The following is a 21552-nucleotide window of genomic DNA, read 5'->3' on the forward strand; positions in this document are numbered from 1 at the left end:
TTCTGCTGTACCCGTAATCCCCACTCCTCTCAGGCCCTTCCATTCTTCGGGACATTCCCACACCAGAGTATGAACTGCTGCTCCTGCTGCAGGAAAGGCCCCTTCCCTGTTTGTTGGACCAGGGACCTCTGGTACCGGCGGTCCTGCTGTTTCAGTCAGAACTGTCATCTGACTCAGAGGAGTCCCAGGATGTAGGCCAGCCAGTTTCACCCCCGCCCCTCAGGCACCCCTTCCTTGCCCAGCTGTGACCCCTCCCCAGATACCTCTTCCCCTGGGGCCCACCCAAACTGATGGATCCCACGTTCTGGCCCTACTGGAACCCCTGGGACCCATACTATAGGCAGCAGGCACCATCACAAGGGTCCTATCGTTCTTCCTTCGTGAGGCAACTGGCTCCATCAGTTTACGAGGAGGAAGATGGTACTGCCGGTTCTGACCAGAGCCTCCTTGTCACTGGTTGAGACAGTCATCCTCTTGCCGCTCTCTCTGTCGAATGATTCTCGGCATTATCACGAACTTCTGCAGAGTGGCTACTGACTTACATATCCCACTGGAGGAAGTCCAGGACCCCCAACACATCCTCCAGTCACAGGGACCACTCCAGTGGCTCTCCCTATAAATGAGGCTATCCTGGAACCAACCTGAACAGTGTGGGACACTCCAGCATTGTGTGCCCCAACCGCCAAAAGAGCTGAGAGATGTTACTTAGTGCTGGCTAAAGTGGTGGACTTCCTCTTCACCCACCTGGCCCCTAACTCATTAGTTGTCCAGGAAGCCACAGAACAATCCCATCAACACCCCCAAAAGTCCACTCCACCAGACAAGGGGTCAAAAAGATTGGATCTCCTGGGCAGGAGGGCCTTTTCATTGGTAGGTCTGCAATTCTGCATAGCGAACTACCAGGCTCTGTTAGCTAAGTACAACTTTAACACATGTGGCAGGCTAGCAGAGTTTAAGGACAAGCTCCCTGTGGAAGACCAGGCCCAGTTCCAGGCCCTAGTTGACGAGGGTACACTGGTGGCGAAGGTGGCCCTCCAGGCAGCCGTGGATGCAGCCGACACTGTTTCCTGTTCTGTAGCCCCCAAACCAGTGATGCACAGGGATTTCTGGCTTCAATCTTCAGGGTTTCTGCAGTAGGTCCAAAACACCATTGAGGACCTCCCTTTCGTTGAAGCCAATCTCTTCAATGCTCAAAAGGATGCATCTCTGCTGTCCTTGAACTCATGCTTCAGTAACCCTCACTATTATTAGACTTGGTTGTCTAGATGGGAATCAAGGGCTGGAATGCCAATAGGGGACAGTGTTTGTCTTCTTTTTAACCAGTGTGGTACTGTAGCAGCTCTTTTATTACTGGCTTGGTGAATCTAATTATACAATAAACCACCAGTTTTGGGAATTGTCTGCCCTATTTCTTCCAGTCTGCCCTGAGTGTGGCACTCTCAGTGTGGCACATCTAGATACCTGGTCACACTAGGAATCTGTGTAAACGAACATAAGTCTGTTTTGTCATGTACCCAGACGATAAATTTTATAGGGGCAAGAATGGACTTGGTAGCTGTGTGGGCCTTCCTCCCGACAGACCGCTTTGTGGCTATGAGCACCCAAGTCATCCACATCTGCTGTAAACCCCTCATGACAGTCCACCAGTGCCTCTCCCTTTTGGGGCACATAGCAGCTTGTATCTACGTGATGTCCTTTGCAAGACTCCACCTGCGATGCCTACAAACCTGGCTCTTCCTGACCTGCAAGCCAAACAGGAACCACTTAGACTCCAGAGTGACTGTTCTCTCGGATGTTCGGACCTCTCTTGTTTGTTCGTCCAATCCGTCCAAGGTCATGATCGGGACCCCCTTTAACCCTCCCACTCTGCAGGCCACCATTGTGATGGACGCTTCCTTTATGGAATGGGGTGCCCACCAGGGCACGTGGACGCCAAGGGAAGCTAGGCTACGCATAAATGTCCTGTAACTTAGGACAGTCCACCTTGCCTGCAAAGCCTTTCTTCCCGTCCTTTGTGATCTCCGCATATAACTTCTTTCAGATAACATTGCCACAGTGGTCTACATTTACAAGCAAGGAGGGATCAGGTCTCATTTCCTCTGCTTGGAGTTGCTCAGACCATGGAATTGGTGCATCTGAAACCAAGTGACCTTACAGACTGCATAGCTGCCCAGAATTCCCTTACAGACTGCATATCTGCCCAGAATTCCCTTGCACCCAGAATTCCCTTGCAAACAGACTGAGCAGGAGTTTCCACATGGATCATGAATGGCACTCCATGACACAGTATTGACTGACCTCTTCACATAGTGGGGTACCCCCAGCTGGGACTTTTTTTCATCACATGAATCGCAATCTCCTCTTGTATTGCTTCAGGGGCGCGGTAGTCAAAGACTCTCAAGGTGATGCTCTCCTGCTCCTATGAATAGGCCACCTCTGATATGCCTTTCCCCCCCATCCCCCATTTCCCTTTTGCATCAGGTTCTCAGGAAGGTGCATCGGGACACAGCCACCATCATCCTCATAGCACCCTGCTGACCATGACAGTTCTGGTTCACAGATCTCCTGAAGCTCTCCACCCATCCACCGATCAGACTTGATTATTCCGGGATCTTCTGATGCAATTCAAGGCAGCTCAAACATCCTAACTTAGGCACATTTCACCTCACAGCCTGGTGTTGGGATGAGCATCTGACATAGACCATTTGTGTTCTATGCCGATCCAGCAGATCCTTTCCCAGAGCAAAAAAAATCCACCAGAACGTGCTATCAAGGAAAGTAATGTAGCTTCTTGGAGTGGGCCTGCTGCCCACCATTCCCCAGACACTGTGACTATTACTGGCATCCTGATTGCCTCCTTGACCTGACAATATCAGGTTTAGCTTTCAGCTCTATCTGTATGCATCTTGCTGCATTTAGCGCCTTCCTTCCCCCCGCGGATGGATGCTCCATTTTTACACCCCTATGATGGTACCATTCATGAAAGGCCTGCTCAAAACCTTCTCGCCAGTCACCAAAACCACCCGTCAGTGGAACCTTAACTTAGTCCTCTCAGCCCTCACAAAGACCGCCTTTGAACCTATGGTAACCTGTACCATGACCCACATTTCTATGAAAATGTCATTCCTGGTTGCCATCACTTTGGCCAGAAAGGTCAGTGTACTAGCAGCCATGATTGTGACCCACCCTACACAGTATTCGACAAAGACAAGATGTCCTCGAGACTACACCCTAAATTTCTCCCTGAGATTGTGTCAGAATTCCATCTCAACCAATACATCCACTTTGCTTGTGTTCTGCCTGAAACCACACTGCTCCCCTACAGACAAGAGATGTTCCCTCAACATTAGGCAGATCCTGGCATTCTACCTACAAAGAACTAAACCAATAAGGAAGTCTCCAAGATGCTTCGTAGCTGTGGTAGAGAGGTCAAGGGGACAAGCCACATCCTCAGAGTCTCTCCAAGTGGGTCTCGAGCTGCATACTGGAATGCTATCAAACTTCCTGCCTCCTGGGGGTGTTATAGCTCATTCCATACAAGCACAGGCCACTTCCTCCACTTCATTAGCGGACATTCTATGGTAAGACATCTGCAAGGCCCCAACATGGCGTTCTGTACACACATTTACAACTCTCTAAGCCCTGGCAGCTGTGGACATGGCCATGGGATGAGCTGTACTGCAAATGGCTCTACCATCAACCTCCTTGCACCCACTGCCACACTGATCACAGCCCATGCGTGGAATATGCATAGGGACCATCACTTGAAGAAGAAGAAGAAGAAGCGGAAGTTCCTTACTGTAACTGGAGGTTCTTTGAGATGTGTGGTCCCTATCTGTATTCCACTACCTGCCCTCCTTCTCCTCTGCTTTGAGCTTGACCATACTATGGTAAGAGGAGGAACTGAAGCGGCGTTGAGCCGCACTACCCCTTATATCCTCGGTCGGAAGCATGAGGAAACATACCACATGTGTGGGTCAGTGGACATTGGTTAGAAAAAACTTCTGGACTCAGGCACATGGCATGCATTCATACCTACGTGTGGAATACAGATAGGGACCACACATCTTGAAGAACCTCCATTTACAGTAAGTAACCTCCTCTTTACGCCCCATTAAGGTTATCCTTAGCATGATTATCCCTCATGGCCGCCAAATCTTTTTCAGAGTCACTGCCTCCTAGGATAGAGTCTCCTCATCATAGTATATCAGGGTTGGAGGGGACCTCAGGAGGTCATCTAGTCCAACCCCCTGCTCAGAGCAGGACCAATCCCCAACTAAATCATCCCAGCCAGAGCTTTGTCAAGCCTCACCTTAAAAATTTCTAAGGAAGGAGATTCCACCACTTCCCTAGGTAACGCATTCCAGTGCTTCACCACCCTCCTAGTGAAAAAGTTTTTCCTAATATCCAACCTAAACCTCCCCCACTGCAACTTGAGACCATTACTCCTTGTTCTGTCATCTGTTACCACTGAGAACAGTCTAGATCCATCCTCTTTGGAACCCCCTTTCAGGTAGTTGAAAGCCGAATAGAGGGGAATTATCATGTCCCTCCATCTGCTGGCAATGCTCCTACTTATACAGCCCAAAATGCCATTCGCCTTCTTGGGGACAAGGGCACACTGTTGACTCATATCCAGCTTCTTGTCCACTGTAACCCCTAGGTCCTTTTCTGCAGAACTGCTGCCTAGCCATTCGGTCCCTAGGCTGTAGCAGTGCATGGGATTCTTTCATCCTAAGTGCAGGACTCTCTGCACTTGTCCTTGTTGAACCTCCATCAGATTTCTTTTGGCCCAATCCTCTAATTTGTCTAGGTCCCTCTGTATCCTATTGCTACCCTCCAGCATATCTACCTCTCCTCCCAGTTTAGTGTTATCTGCAAACTTGCTTAGGGTGCAATCCACGCCATCCTCCAGATCATTAATGAAGATATTGAACAAAATCGGCCCGAGGACCGACCCGTGAGGCACTCCACTTGATACCAGCTGCCAACTAGACATGGAGCCATTGATCACTACTTGTTGAGCCCGACAATCTAGCCAGCTTTCTATCCACCTTATAGTCCATTCATCCAGGCCATACTTCTTTAACTTGCTGGCAAGAATACTGTGGGAGACCGTGTCAAAAGCTTTGCTAAAGTCAAGGAACAACATGTCCACTGCTTTCCCCTCATCCACAGAGCCAGTTATCTCGTCATAGAAGGCAATTAGATTAGTCAGGCATGACTTGCCCTTGGTGAATCCATGCTGACTGTTCCTGATCACTTTCCTCTCCTCTAAGTGCTTCAGAATTAATTCCTTGAGGACCTGCTCCATGATTTTTCCAGGGACTGAGGTGAGGCTGACTGGCCTGTGGTTCCCAGGATCCTCCTCCTTCCCTTTTTTAAAGATGGGCACTACATTAGCCTTTTTCCAGTCGTCCGGGACTCCCCCGATCGCCATGAGTTTTCAAAGATAATGGCCAATGGTTCTGCAATCACATCTGCCAATTCCTTTAGCACTCTCAGATGCAGCGCATCTGGCCCCATGGACTTGTGCTTGTCCAGCTTTTCTAAATAGTCCTGAACTACCTCTTTCTCCACAGAGGGCTGGTCACCTCCTTCCCGTGCTGTGCTGCCTAGTGCAGTAGTCTGGGAGCTGACCTTGTTCGTGAAGACAGAGACAAAAAGCATTGAGTACATTAGCTTTTTCCACATCCTCTGTCACTAGGTTGCCTCCCTCATTCAGTAAGGGGCCCACACTTTGCTTGACTTTCCTCTTGTTGCTAACATACCTGAAGAAAGCCTTCTTGTTACTCTTAACATCTCTTGCTAGCTGCAACTCCAGGTGTGATTTGGCCTTCTGATTTCATTCCTGCATGCCCGAACAATATTTTTATACTCTTCCCTGGTCATTTGTCCCATCTCCCACTTCTTGTAAGCTTCTTTTTTGTGTTTAAGATCAGCAAGGATTTCACTGTTAAACCAAGGTGGTCGCCTGCCATATTTACTATTCTTTCTACACATCAGGATGGTTTGTACCTATAACCTCAATAAGGATTCTTTAAAATACAGCCAGCTCTCCTGGACTCCTTTCCCCCTCATGTTATTCTCCCAGGGATCCTGCCCATCAGTTCCCTGCGGGAGTCAGTCTGCTTTTCTGAAGTCCAGGGTCCGTATTCTGCTGCTCTCCTTTCTTCCTTGTGTCAGGATCCTGAACTCGACCATCTCATGGTCACTGCCTCCCAGGTTCCCATCCACTTGTGCTTCCCCTACTAATACTTCCCGGTTTGTGAGCAGCAGGTCAAGAAGAGCTCTGCCCCAGTTGGTTCCTCCAGCACTTGCACCAGGAAATTGTCCCCTACCCTTCCCAAAAACTTCCTGGATTGTCTGTGCACCGCTGTATTGCTCTACCAGCAGATATCAGGGTGATTGAAGTCTCCCATGAGAACCAGGGCCTGCAATCTAGTAACTTCCATTAGTTGCCGGAAGAAAGCCTCGTCCACCTCATCCCCCTGATCCGGTGATCTATAGCAGACTCCCACCACGACATCACCTTTGTTGCTCACACTTCTAAACTTAATCCAGAGACTCTCAGGTTTTTCTGCAGTTTCATAGCGGAGCTCTGAGCAGTCATACTGCTCTCTTACATACAGTGCAACTCCCCCACCTTTTCTGTCCTGCCTGTCCTTCCTGAACAGTTTATATCCATCCATGACAGTACTCCAGTCAGGTGAGTTATCCCATCAAGTCTCAGTTATTCCAATCACATCATAATTCCTTGACTGTGCCAGGACTTCCAGTTCTCCCTGCTTGTTTCCCAGGCTTCTTGAATTTGTGTATAGGCACTTGAGATATCTTGCTGTTTGTCCTGCTTTCTTAGTATGAGGCAGGAGCCCTCCCTGCTCGCGCTCTCCTGCTCATGCTTCCTCCCGGTATCCCACGTCCCCACTTACCTCAGGGCTTTTATCTCCTTGCCCCGGTGAACCTAGTTTAAAGCCCTCCTCACTAGGTTAGCCAGTCTGCTTGTGAAGATGCTCTTCCCTCTCTTAGCTAGGTGGAGCCTGTCTCTGCCTAGCACTCCTCCTTCTTGGAACACCATCCCATGATCGAAGAATCCAAAGCCTTCTCTCCGACACCATCTGCGTAGCCTTTCGTTGACTTCCATGATTCGACAGTCTCTACCCAGGCCTTTTCCTTCCACTGGGAGGATGGATGAGAACACCACTTGCACCTCAAACTCCTTTATCCTTCTTCCCAGAGCCACGTAGTCTGCAGTGTTCTGCTCAAGGTCATTCTTGGCAGTATCATTGGTGCCCACGTGGAGAAGCAGGAAGGGGTAGCGATCCGAGGGCTTGATGAGTCTCGGCAGTCTCTGTCACATTGTGAATCCTGGCAAGCAGCAGACTTCTCGGTTTTCCTGGTCAGGGCGGCAGATAGATGACTCAGTCCCCCTGAGGAGAGAGTCCCCGACCACCACCACCCGCCTCCTTCTCTGGGGGGGCGGTGGTCGTGGAACCCCCATCCCTAGGACAGTGCATCTCATGCCTTCCAATCGGTGGAGTCTCCTTCTGTTCCCTTCCCTCAGATGTATCATCTAGTCCACTCTCTGCATTAGTACCTGTGGAGAGAACATGAAAACGGTTGCTTACCTGTATATGCATTGCTGGTACATGGACGCTCCCCTTTCTTCTTCTGGAGGTCACATGCTGCCAGATTTCTTCACCATCCTCCTGTCCCCGCTGCGCAGCCTGCTCTGAATCTTCAGAACATTGTGTCCGTAGAAACATATCCTGACGTCTGTCCAGGAAATCTTCAGTTTCTCTTATGCAGTGCAGGGTCAATACTTGTTTCTCCAGACCTTGAACCTTCTCTTCCAATATGGAGACCAGCTTGCACTTTGTACAGACAAAGTCGCTTCTGTCCTGTGGAAGAAAGACAAACATGGCACATCCGGTGCAGGTCACAACAGCTGAACACTCCCCATCCATATTACCTTCCTTCTACGAGCTTCCTCAGGAGTTGTAGTAACTACTCAGAGAAGCCGGCAAGATATAAGCCTCAGTGGGCTCTCCCCAGGCGAACTCCCTCTGTTAGCCTCTCTGCTGTTTGCCGCTCTGCTGGTTCGCAGCCGACTGTCTTTTTATAACAATCAGGCCTACTCAAGGCTCACCTGGAACAAAGCACTCCCAATTCACACTTTTCAAAGAATCAATCAAGCACACGGTCAAACTGTCCCCCCAACAGACACTCAGATATTCACCAACACATCCTGTAAGTGTGGCCTACGTTCTTTGTTTCTAGGTGTATACATTTATGTTTAGCCATGTTAAAATGCATATTGTTTGCTTGTGCCCAGTTTACCAAGTGATCCAGATCGCTGTGTATCAGTAACTTGTCCTCTTCGTTTACCAGTCCCCCCCATTTTTTTTTTTTTTTTTTAAACTGCAAACTACATCAGTGTTGATTTCTTCCAGGTCATTGATAAAAATGTTAAATAGCATAGTGCCAAGAACCGATCTCTCATCGATGATGAGTCTCCATTTACAGTTACATTTTGAGACCTATGAGTTAGCCAGTTTTTAATCCATTTGATGTTTGCCATGTTAATTTTATATCATTCTAGTTTTTTTAATCAAAATGTCATGTGGTCCCAAGTCAAATGCCTTACAGAAGTCTAAGTATATTGGAACAACATGTTACTTTTATCAACCAAACTTGCAATCTCATCAAAAAAGATATCAAATTAGTTTGACAGTCTCTTTTTCCACAACCTCTTGATAGTAACTTCTTAACATAGCTTCATGATGTGTTTCTTCTTTATTAATCTGGAAGTTTTAAAGATGCTTCATGCAATTATTAAACATGGAGACAATTTGATAAGCACCTCCAAAAGAGGTAGCCTTTTCCATCTTTCTAAAATTAACCTCTTTCATAATATACTGCCAGTCAGTTATTTAAATTCCTTTGTCCACGTGTGTATAGTGAATATTGAATTAAGGGACCTCATCGGCAATTCCTCGAGGTTGAGGATAATCTCTTTCACAGGTTTTATTTTTCATGAGTCTTTTGGTGACTGAGTAGTCCGATCCTTGAGCCACAGGCTCGTTGGCAGACATTGCGGGTCGTGTTGGGAGACAGGGTTGGGTCACAGTTGCTGTGTGACCATTGTCTTTCCTTTCTTTTCTGGCGTTTTTCTGCGACCAGGGCAAGGAGATTTTCCTCAAAAGTGGACGTTTGCTCTCTGACAAGTTTTTGCCAGTTATCCCTATCCTGAGCTGCTGTCTCCCAGTGTGTGTGGTGTCAATGCCACATCTCTTGATGTTTATCTTGAGGGTGTATTTAAAGCATTTCTTTTGGCCTCCTCATTTCCTTTCTCCTTTGGTGAGTTGGGCATACAGCAATTGTTTTGGTAAGTGTTCATCAGGCATGTACACACAGTGCCCGCTGCACCCCAGCTGGTGCTGGATAATCAGCGCCTCTTTGAGGACATTGACATTAGTGTGATGATCCTCCCAGTTTATGTTGAATTTCTTCCAAAGAAAGTGCTGGTGCTGGCGTTCCAGGTTTTTCAGGTGTTTTCTATAGCTCACCCAAATCTCACAGCTATAGAGGAGAGTTGGGATTACCACCACTTTATAAACTAAAAGTCTACTATGTGTTCTGACGATGTGATTGTTGAACACCCGGCCAGACGGTCTGCCAAAGGCAAGGCTGGCATAGCGAATTCTGTGCTGAATCTCGATGCCTATGTCTGCCTTCTGTGAGACATGGCTGCCAAGATAGGCAAAGTATTCTACATTTTCCAGTTACTCTTTGTCTATATACATCTTCCTTGCTGGGTCTGATGATTGACCGGGGACTGGCTGGTGGAGAACTTTTGTTTTGCTGATGTTCAGAGTTAGCCCTAGTTTTTTGTAAGCTTTGAGAAGCAATTAAGGGCTGTTTGAAGAGTGTGCAACTACAGCACAATCATCTGCGTATTGGAGTTCGGTTATTGTTGCCGATATTACTTTAGTTCTAGTATGGAGACGAGAAAGGTTGAAGAGGTTGCCGTCAATCCAATATTGGATGCCAATGCCCTGTGGTAGACCATCTTGGGTTAGTGTTTTCATAGCTGCTAAGAAAATGGAGAAAAGGGTGGGTGCCAGTACACAACCTTGTTTTACGCCAGTTCGGATGACAAAGGGCTCAGAGGTAGAGCCACTGCATAGGATGGATTCAGTCATCTGGTCGTGGAGGAGTCTTACAGTGGTGATGATTTTGCTTTGGCAGCCAAACTTTGACATGATTTTCCACAGAGCCTCACGGTTGACAGAGTCGAAGGCTTCGGTCAGATCGATAAAGGCCATATACAGATCCTGGTGGTGGTGTTGACGTTTTTTCTGGATCTGCCTGGCTGCAAAAATCGTGTCGGTGGTGCCTCGTGATGTTCTGAAGCTGCACTTGCACTCTAGAAGTACCTCCTCTGCAAGAGGGAGCAGGTGATTCAGTAAGATTCTAGCAAGAATTTTCCCAGTGATGGAGAGGAGGGCAATGCCTTGATAGTTGTCATAATCGGTCCTGTCTCCCTTTGTGAAAATGGTGACAATGTTAGCATTACGTAAGTCAGCAGGGATTTCTTCGGTGCACCAGATTTTGAGGAGCAGCAAGTGAAGCTTGTTAATCAGTATTTCTCCCCCTACTTTCGGTACTTCAGCTGGTATGCCATCAGGACCTGGTGCTTTATTGTTCTTCATTTGTTTAATTGCTTTGCCTCCTCGGGTGTTTGGTGGGTTGGCAAGAGTTTCCCATATTGGGTACTGAAGAATGGAGTTGATGGTGTCATCAGTCACAGTCGATTCTCAATTTAGAAGGTAGTGTTCCTTGCAGTGATCTTTGATGGATTCGTTACCTTTAAGAAGGGTACTACCGTCTTTGGATCTCAGAGGTGTGAGGCCACATGAGCTTAGTCTGTATAGGGTCTTTGTCTCACCAAAAAAAAAAAAAAGTGGGGGGGACCTACATTTACTAAGTATATTAAAATGAACAAAGGTTTAGTGTGAAAAACATTTGATAGAGAGGAGCAGGTTGCCCCAGTCCATATTTAATCCATTTATAATGTAAACAATACACTCCATATTATATTGGCTGTCCTTCACAGCTCTTGAGTAGTGCCTTTGTATCAGGGGAAACAAGTTATGTCGTCTGGGATAATAGATGTGAATAAATACATGATATCAGAATGAGAATGATGTGAAGGAGAAGCAAGGAGTGGCAACAAAATTTTAGTGGCCAAGAGGTGGAATCCGTTTATCATTTCTTTGTTCACAGCCATCACAGAATAACGTCCACTTCAAAGTTTCATTCCACACATGAAATATCCATGCTGCCAATATATTGGAACTGGTATCAGAGAAGTCATAGGGTGTAATAAGTAGAAAGGTAGTGATTCCAATGATGATCCTTCTTGCTACCCTTCTGTCTCTTTGATTAGTTTTTACTTGACAAGAACCTAGGAGAAACACAGACCACACTGGACCAAATCCTGCTGGCCTTACGGCATAGGTGCACAAGTAATCATACATGTTATCGTTTCCCCCATATTTCCTGTGATTAATTTCTCAGAAAAAACAAACTCATATACCAGAAACTGCAATGAAGTACTGAATATTGCTTTGGTGAAAAGAGTAATTTTTTTTAAGGGGTGGAGGGGAAGGGCAGTCAGTATGATGCATTGTTTCATTTAAAAATTATATTGTGATACATGAAAATACAATATGCATCGAAACACTTGATCCTGAAAAATCCACTGAAGTAAAATATTGTAAGCAAAAGCAAGTGATATTCCCACCTTGCCCTGTAGTATACCCTTGCGTGATATATAGTCTAAGCCAAACCTCAGAGAGATTGCGTGGATGGGGTAATTGTAATAACAGCAAAACATAAACCTCAGCCTATGTTAGCTGTCTCATTTCTCTTTTCTACCGAAAACTGGAAATCACAGTGAAGTGGGGGATTTCCAGCAGAGAAAGTGAGAACTAGTCAGAAGAGTTTAGCAAATTTCCCAGAGAGAGATGGGTGCATCCCAAAAAGAGGTTCTACAGAAAATGAGATAGCCAAGAACAGTTTCATAATAATGCAAAACTTTAACAAATTGCTATCTCCCTCCCCTTTTCTCCATCTTTTTGAGTTAGCTTTTGCTGTGCATGATTTTATTTAATGAAAGTGATGTTTTCTTCAAAGTTTTGAGCCTGAAAAGTCATGTAACAGTTTCTAGGAAGAAATTGAACAGTCATTCTAAAATAAAATATGAAATTTTCACACTTCTAAATGGAAAAGATAAGTAACATATTCTTTATCATTCTGGTGTGTTTACATTTGTAATTAGTGGTTATTATTTAAATTTCTATTTGATTTTGTTGGATCAAATTTTAGTGACCCGGATTTTTATATCATTATTCATGCAAACATCCTGTATGTATTTTATCAATTACAATGTAATTAGGAGAAAGAGAGTATAATCAGAAAAGTGCTGTTTTTAATAGTTTCTAATGACAAGAGAAGTAAGTGATTATTCCGTAGTCTTTGGTTCTGATCATCTGTTCTTATCGTGTGATGATCTAGCTTGGCAAAAGTGGCTGCTGCTGTACATAAGCATGCTCTCATTTTCTTTAATAATAAATACACATGTTGTGGTGTTTAATTGCTTTGATTTGAAGATGTTTACTGGGAGGCTCAGAACTATGTACCATCCATCATGTGAGGGGAATTCTAAACAAAGACAGATTAAATTGTTTTATAACAGTGTTCAAAGTCAAAGTTACTTTCTGAACAGAATTGCCAAAACAGTAGTGTTCTCTTATGCCAAATAATAGTTTTAATACCTCACAAGTGTTTGTTGCCATCAAATTTGAAGTCAACAAACCTTTGGTTACCAAGGAATGTGAGAGAAGATACTCATATGTACAGAATTTTGCAACCTTCAGTGTTAAGAAATGGCTCATGGATGGGACATAACTGTTAATGGAAATGTTAATTGTGTTTCATTTATTTTTCCTTAGTAGGAAGCTTTAGTCTGTCCTCTGTTTTGGGGAAAATAAATGCTTTCCTTGTATCCTTACAAAAATCCATCTTCTTCTGGTGTAAAATATTTCAGAAATGTGAAGACAAAGGTCCTCTAGAGCGCTCAAATGAAAATAACATGTGCTTTTGCCCTGCCACCCTGAAATATACGTAACGTGTGGTGCTCATTTTGCTTTAAAGATACCTGATTTATCACACTCAAGTAGAGAAATTACTTAAGTGAGTTAACTCAAAAAGGGTAATCCTAGTGTCAGCTGTGTTCATGGTAGCTGGGAATATTAATTTTGGCTGAAATTGATGAAGGTGGAGGAGCAAGGAAAACCCTGAAATGCAACTTTCAGAATAGCTATTCAGTGTAAAGACCTTAACTCTGTGTATGTCATCGTTAACCGTGGAAATGGTATGGAGATAAGGCATGTATTTACAGTTTATTCTGCTTAAATTATAAAGAAGGATTTTCATGTATCACATGAAACAATAACTGGTGTCTGTGCAAACCTATTATAATGGTGCATGATAAACAGCATGCTTTAATTCATGAAAGTGACTGCAGAATTTAAATTCTTTTTTTAGAACATTGAATTAGTTAATCGCACTCAGTGATACCAAAGTTTTATTGAATTGCAGTCACAGCTACGTCAGGTTCTTAAAGAAGATGCATTTAAAGAGAGTCAATGTGATGAAATTAGAGACATAGTGGGGAGGTTTTTCTGGTGTCCCACCATAATAAATCAAGGTGAGTGGCAATATTAATCTGGAAGCTGAGGTCTTTCACATTAGTGAAAATAAACACAAGAGGAGATTTGTATCAGGTGTAGAGGAGAAAAAAGAGATCTAAAGTCACTTGAGAAGCATTTTGGAAATAGTTTTGAAATGGATACATATTGAGGGTCCAGAGTCTCCATAAACTTTTATAGAAATGTACACATTTTCTGGGAGGAAGGGAGAGAGGTGAGGGGGTATGAGTGTAAGAAAATAAAGTAAAAAAGAACCTGCTTGGTAGAGCATATGTTGTTGACCAGACTAATATGATATTTAAGCAGGTAAGAGTTAAATATAACCTTCCCAAGTCAAAATTATTTTATCATCTGCAAATAAGATCTAACATGCTAAAGGATTATGATGCAATTGTTTATTTCTATTCCAATTTATCTATTCCAGTCTGTCAAACAAACTTATTGATGAAAAGGAGCAGATGGCATTAATTTCATAAATTTGTTAAGCCCAACTATGTGCTATCTAGAATACAGAAGACATGGTTCTTGCACAAAGAACCTTGCAGTCTAAATAAACAGATAATGGAAAATCCACTTGGAGACCCAGAGGGAAGGTTCTGTTTTAATGGTGGTTCAGCTTGGTTTTATAATAGCTGAGACATTGAAATTTTACTGACATGGGTTATCATTAATGGGCTTTGCAGAGGCCGTTATGTTAGGAAAGTTCCAGGTGTAGGTGGACGGCAAGGCAAGATGTATAAAGATGAGAATGAGAGCATTTATTTTATATGTTTATTAGATGTTGAGGGCCATAAGTCTTAAGCATTTGAGAAGAATTGAGAAAAATCAGAAGAGAATGTGGGAATTACATTAGAGAGGCAGAATAACACAAATTGTCAAAGCTTCTACCTTATAACAACTGGTAAAATTTAATCTTATGAACATAAGGGTGTTGCACAGGTAGTCTGTCACCCTGAAAGTCCTGTCTGATTATTTATTTATTTTTGGATAAAATTACACTAGAGATACACTAGAGATGCAGGGTAAAACCTTAACGTTCACTTTGTGGGTGTTGATTTCATAATTCCTTTAGGCAGGAACTTTCTTTTCAGCTCTAAGCACATTATCAGTATTCAGCAAAGAAATAATAATACAATGAGGTTGAGGGAGTGCTGGGAGTATTAGTTCAAGATGCTGTCAGAGCTGCTTGATACAGAGGTAAAAGCATTACCAACATTGAGACAGCTTGGCTGGAAAACAAAAGAATAAGAGAAAACAATAAATTGCTTTAAATTTGCTTTTGACCACCATCTGATAGTTCTTAACTGAGAACTGGAAATACAGTGAGCCATACTTCAGTGTGAGATTCTACTCATGGTACTATGAGTTGGAGAGGAGTAGGGAAGAGTATCTATAGGGAAAGATCTATGGAATAATGATTAAGGCGAGAATGGTTCCTGAATAATGTCCATAAAGAAAAATTGTCCTAGCTGTAACAGTACCAACATAACATGTATAACAGTATATGACATCTTATGTACCTCATTCATCAGTAAACAGTATATTTAAATAAATGAGGAGGACTAATTATGATTTTTTTTCCCTTTTAAGATCTATTCAAGTGAAGTCATGAACTACACAGCTGAGAATATTTGCAAGTGGGCTCTAGAAAACAGAGAGATATTTATACGTTGGTTGAGACCACATGGAGGAAAAAGCCTTCTACTAAACAATGAACTGAAGAAGGGACCAGCACTTTTCTTATTTATACCCTTCAATCCCTTAGCAGAAAGTCATCCTCTTTTAGATGAAGTAAGTGAGATATATTATTATTTCTTTTTATTGTGGTAGAACATGCAGGCCCCAGTCACGGATCTGAATCCCATTGTGTTGGCACTATACAAACATAGAAAAAGGTCTATATGAGGAGGGTTGCTTCTACTCCATAAAGATCTAACTTGAAATTGTATGTATTGATACAGATTGGGTGACATTTATGTGTTACTTGATGTCCCAGAATAGTGTAGATTGCTTATACTGGGTCTGATTCTCTGCTCCCCCACCCCCCCGCCCAAAGTTTGTGGTTTGTGAATGCTTAATGGTAACAATTATAGATCCCAATTCTCATGAAAAACAGGGAGAGGGGAATGGTTACTAGTGTATATTTTTTTCATATTGAATTAGTTAAGTGAACCTAATGTTGCCATTGAGAAATTGAAAGGATTTATTATGGTGCCTTCCAATGGAAAAAATAGTAGTAAAGAACATTTAACCCTATAAATCCCGGGGTGGTCCTTGCTATTCTATTGGAAAAACAATATCAGATTATAAAGAAAGATTGATGCAATCTTTTTATATTTTTAATTTATATCCATCTTACTTACACGCTTTATTCTCACCCTCTGTTGAAAGGGGACATTCCTGGTCCTCAGTGTGTTTTCTCAATGGGCTGAAGGACCAGTCATTTTTATTTATGAAAGAATCATCTTTGTAATGCCACTTGTATTTAAAAAGTTAATTGTGACATAGATGTTTGCTGCTGTCTTTGTATTGTCCAAAGTCTTTAAGGCATTGTTTCATCTGCTTGAACCCAGTCAACCTTGTTTACATGTACTAATTTGATCTTAAGTGGCACTTCTGTAGAATTATTGTAAATTACCAGTTTCAAAGTCAGTTTCAATAATATCTAGCCTCAAACTGGGCATCTGACACTAGAAATGGCTTCGTTAATAATCCAGAGGTGTTTCCTTGAGTTGGCAGAGCATGATTCCCAGTCAGATTTCCTCTTTCCCCTTTCTCTGCTAAAGAAATTAAACCAACATAATTCTAAGATTCTTGCTTTGCTAGAGTCAATGATGTGTAGTGGTCTGAGTATGGGATTGGGAACTTGGAATGGCTCAGCATTAGGATTAATTCAGTTGGTTCAGTTTTTCTCATGTAAATAATTTGCAGTAATTAAAGTCTGTTGTATCAAATTTTTGTGGAGAGATGTAAATTTGACTCTAAAATTGAGATTATGGTTTCAGTTGCAATTCTCATAGTACTTCATTACATAAACAGACATTTATGGAGAGTGTTGAGTTTAAACCATTTTGACTGCAAAGCTGTCGTAGCTAATGTATCAAGGTGAAACTGTACATCAATACTTTTAGTTACCAACTGCGTTACCCATGCTTCCACAGGCAAATCCATCTTTGGGGGACGTGTCAGAGGTATATCTGAAACAAGAACTCACTTATTGTGGTCTTTTTGCCAATACACCATTACTGTTATTGTCATGAACATATACAAAAGCCAGACACGACAGATTCCACTTCTGCAAGTCTTGCATAAATTTGCTTGCAAACTTCTCAGCAGCATGAATCTATTCCAGTTTATATATCTTTACAATAACATATTCTGTTTGCACACACAGTGATTGGTAACCCTTGTAATTCCTTGCATTTACCACAGACTGCAGGATTGCTATAAAGAGGCATCCGAGGCAGGAATTTCAAGTCCTGTAGGAGGTAGTCAGCATATTTTCCAATTCAGCTGGTACTGTTTGTTTTGTGGGGTGCTGGGCTGTTGGAGCATGATATTATGAAAAGTAATGGCCTAAACCCCCTGAAGTTTGGTTCCAGATCCAAACTTTCTCAAAGTTCAGATGGACTTGAGCTCTGAGGTTCTTGTTTGGGCCAATTAGAGGTGAAGGAAGGTCCAAGCTGCAAAGTTCATGGTTTTCAGATCCAGAGCCCATTAGAGAGAGGGCTCTGAGGTGAGAAGTTTTGGTCTGGATCCCAAATTTTACGGTTTGGGAAGATTCAGACCCACATTTTTTATTCAGCTCTTTTTCTAGTTGTGGGCCTGTGGGATTTCATGAGGTCACAAAGGCCTTAGCTTCCAACTAATTAGCTTTTGTGGCATCTGTTACTAGTTTGTCTCTAATGATGTCAGTGATTTTCATATTTTCCTTATTGCATATGGCACATAGCAGTTTGCCTACAAAATCATTGAGACTGAAGAAGAAGATTGGAAGGGAACTGGAGCGATTCCTATAGCAAATTGTGCTCAGTGTAAAGCAGGCTTAATTCAGCTGTTTTTTGACACAGATTATACACTCTATAATATTAGCCGCCATATATTTTGATAAAGTAAAATCAGTACACCCAGTTTCTGATTTATTCTAGTTAAGAGAAGAATATTTATTTATATCAAAGCATTAAAACAGATACAGGGAATCCTGGTTACTGTAGCATGACAGTATGTTAAAATGGGCATAAGAAGCTACAGTATATTATGCAACTTGTTTACCACAAGGAGAAATGGTTACTGCAGCTAGCAGCCTTTGTGAATTTCATTTGGCTCTGAAACCATTTGCCTGTAAGGCATTCACACAGCATGAAGCTGTCAATTCATTGTATGTTAGCAGTGCTCAAAAACTATAACTTTCTCTGATTAGAGCTCACTGAAATAAGATTTTGTAATGCAAATATGTTTTTTCAGTTTATAAAAAAAAAAAAAAAAAAAAAAAAATCAGGCATCCTCCAACATCTGTTCACATTCTTTAGAGTAGGTTACAACATGAAGGAATGAGCCCTTATAGAATCTAATCTGACATTTTCAGGAACTATTAAGTATATAAAAAGAAAAGGCTATGCCAATGATTCCTTTAAAAAAAAAAAAAAAAATCACAGAAGTTGTCATTGTGGACCACAGCTGAGAGATGATCATGTGATCCAGCTTCCCTCACAGTCATAATCTCACAATATCCCCGTGACAACTTGCAAGGATTGCTAATATGGAAAAGTACTAGTAGGAAAATGTGCATGTATTTTTAACTGTTTAACACAATACATGGAGGGGGGGACATAATCACACTGTCTCTTTTTGCTGTTCATTTCATCTCTCTGTCCTATCTGTTCTGCTACAATAAAGTCATTAGAAATTTAAGAATATTCCAATTTGCAGTTATTTTCAGAATATGATGGATTAGAGGAAAGACAAAAAGAGTAGGTGAAAAAGCCCCAGTAACTACTGTAAATGAGGCCTGGCCTACTGTGCATATTCTTAATGGCTGTAAAATAAACTCCTACTAGGACACAAGAATTTTCATAATGGGGAATTTTAGTATCATAATGAGTATCTCAAACTCTGAAGAAAAGTGTTTTAAAAAAAAAAAAAAAAAAAAGCCTCCAAAACCAAAAACAAACCTTCGCTAATTCTTCGGAAATGGAAACCCTGAGTTTAGTATAAATTTAGAATACTGTTTGTGAAGGAGAGAACCTTTCATGTCCATATGTTTTCAATTGAGTGGCAATATTGGTATCTTTAGTGAAATGAGGACCCAGTTTAGTGACCAAATCCAGAAGTCCGTTATTCAAGCAAAACTTCTGATGAAGTCAGCAGCAGATAATGTCACTATTGAAATAAATGGAAGTTCTGCCCACAGAAGGACAGGAAGATTTACCCTTATATCAGTAGTTGATTTGACTGGATGACTCTTGTTGTTATGTTCACAATGAGATGTTAAGAATGACTTAAGCATTATATATTTTGCTTTAATTTATTTTTCATCATCTTTATGGAAAACGGATATATTGGATAATGTGTCAAATAACAGGATTTAGCATCGCAGCCTAACAAATATAAATATAAATATAAAAATAAATATAAAGAGGGTTTTGAGCTGACTATGTATAAATGGAAGATCTTTTTAGTGTGGCTTGTCACTCATCACTGTTCTTAAGCACATACTATAATTGTGGATTTTTTTTTTTAATTTAAATTCATAATAAAGCAACAGTGCATCCTGTGGCTTTGGGTAAGAAACTAAAATTAAAGGTTTCAGAGTAGCAGCCGTGTTAGTCTGTATCCGCAAAAAGAAAAGGAGGACTTGTGGCACCTTAGAGACTAACAAATTATTTGAGCATAAGCATCCGATGAAGTAAGCTGTAGCTCATGAAAGCTTATGCTCAAATAAATTTGTTAGTCTCTAAGGTGCCACAAGTCCTCCTTTTCTTTTTGTCAAATTGAAGGGTAAGAGTTGGCCCTGGGTCTAAAATTCCAGGATAGGACATCTAAAACTAAATATATTTTATGTATTTCAAAAAAATTGGGACAAATATTGTCTGTGTTGATACATGAATGATATATAACTGATCACAGTTCTGTGTAATTTGTTTTTTCTATAGATTACCAAAGTGGCCTTGGAATACAACAACTGTAGTAAAAGCCAGGCAGCTGAACCTGTTCTTCAGCACTTGAGAGATGCAAATTCACCAGCTTTTGAGTCCATTGTACCACAAGTGCATACACAAGTTGCAGAGACATACTCCATAACAAAGTACCCATGCTGCAACACGGTGGTGCTCCCTCACTGGCACTCAATCTCTAGGACTCACAATGTCTGTGAGCTTTGTGTTAACCAGACGGTTGGGGTCAAACCAAGTAAAGTCAATGTACCACAGTGTAACTTTTTAGAGATAGAAGCAGCCCTGGACTCTTTCTACCTCAAGGAACATACCTTTTTCCAATTTGTATCAAATACCATAGAATGCAGCAATTTCTTAAGTTTCTATAGTCCTTTTAGCTACTACACTGCATGTTGCAGGACAGTAAATAGGGGTCTGATAAATGTAATTAGTTCTGAAAAGACCATATTTCAGACCCCTAAAGTAGCATTTTCTTCCCATGGGAAGAAAGGTAAGGATGATACCCAACATTCTATTCCTCACATTGAGGATAGGAATTATTTTTCTCCTGACCTTCGCATTAATGGCACTCACATTACTGGTCTGAGCTGCAGGACCAACAAGACCTTGAATCTCTATCTACTGGATTCAAATTTGTTTTGGATGTATGCAGAGAGACTCGGAGCATCAAGATCTACTCATGTGAAGGAATTTGCTGCCATTGTTGACCTGAAGGAAGAGGCAAACTATATCTTGGATCAGAATCAAACACTTATAAAATCTACTCTAGGTACGGTATGCAGCAATCTTGTATTCAAAATTTAAAGTAAGTAAATACATTAAATGAAGATAGGATGGAGTTGGCAAAGAATAATAACTTTGAAAAACATGTTATTGACAAAAGCAGGTCAATTTATAAAGTGAGACTGTGAAAAGCATTGTGGATCTTCATCTGCTTAATCATTAATAAAACTGTAAAGAGTTGTTCTAGGGTATGATAAAAGAACTAATAATTTCACAATCCAGGAATAACTTACTCAGTTTAAGTGGAAATTTTGCCAACCTCAACCTCCTAGTATTTGTCAGTCGGTTGACAATAGGTATGTCATCAAACTATAGGAATTTCCCTAAGTGGTCAATCCACAAAACCAGATTGCCAGCAGTTTTAAAGAAGTGTACCGTAGCTCAAACTAAATAACTGCTGATGCCTCAGAGAAAATGTTTAAAATGCATTTTATTCCTAAAATCGTGTACTTACAAAAGCATGTATTTGGTACTCACATCATTTTATATTACAGAACACATTTGCATGGAAATAGTATTGTTTGAGTTCAGCAGCTCCAGCTGTTTGGTAATGACTTCCAGAATGAAGAGTCGGTAGTGAATGTCTTCTTCCAGTAGCCACTCCTTGGGTAGTGACTCTTTGGCAGTGGGCTGGTTCTTCTGCTGTTCTTGGATGCCATGGTGATAAGTGGGGTATGAGAATTAAAAAAATAAATAGCTATGTGGAGCAGTGGCTTCTGTAAGTGGAGGAGCTGCAGTCCCTCACCCCCTACCGGTGGCTGTCAATCTCTGCTCTGACCTCCACAAAAGTCAGTGGGTGAGAATGAGGCAAATCCAAG

The 21552-nt window shown here is 42.0% G+C and overlaps 1 protein-coding gene across 3 annotated transcripts in view; it reads left to right on the plus strand.

The window, feature by feature from the left end:
* Window positions 1-21552, plus strand: part of TXNDC11 (thioredoxin domain containing 11) — a 98779-nt gene that overhangs the window by 54566 nt on the left and 22661 nt on the right. For all 3 annotated transcript variants that reach the window (XM_074965444.1, XM_074965443.1, XM_074965445.1), the window contains 2 exons: window positions 15369-15569; window positions 19931-20720. In XM_074965444.1, coding sequence (XP_074821545.1) covers window positions 15369-15569; window positions 19931-20720 — 991 coding nt within the window. The remainder of the gene's footprint in view (window positions 1-15368; window positions 15570-19930; window positions 20721-21552) is intronic.

The sequence above is a fragment of the Natator depressus genome, chromosome 10 (assembly GCF_965152275.1).
Source record: "Natator depressus isolate rNatDep1 chromosome 10, rNatDep2.hap1, whole genome shotgun sequence".
In the NCBI taxonomy this organism is placed as follows: Eukaryota; Metazoa; Chordata; order Testudines; family Cheloniidae; genus Natator; species Natator depressus.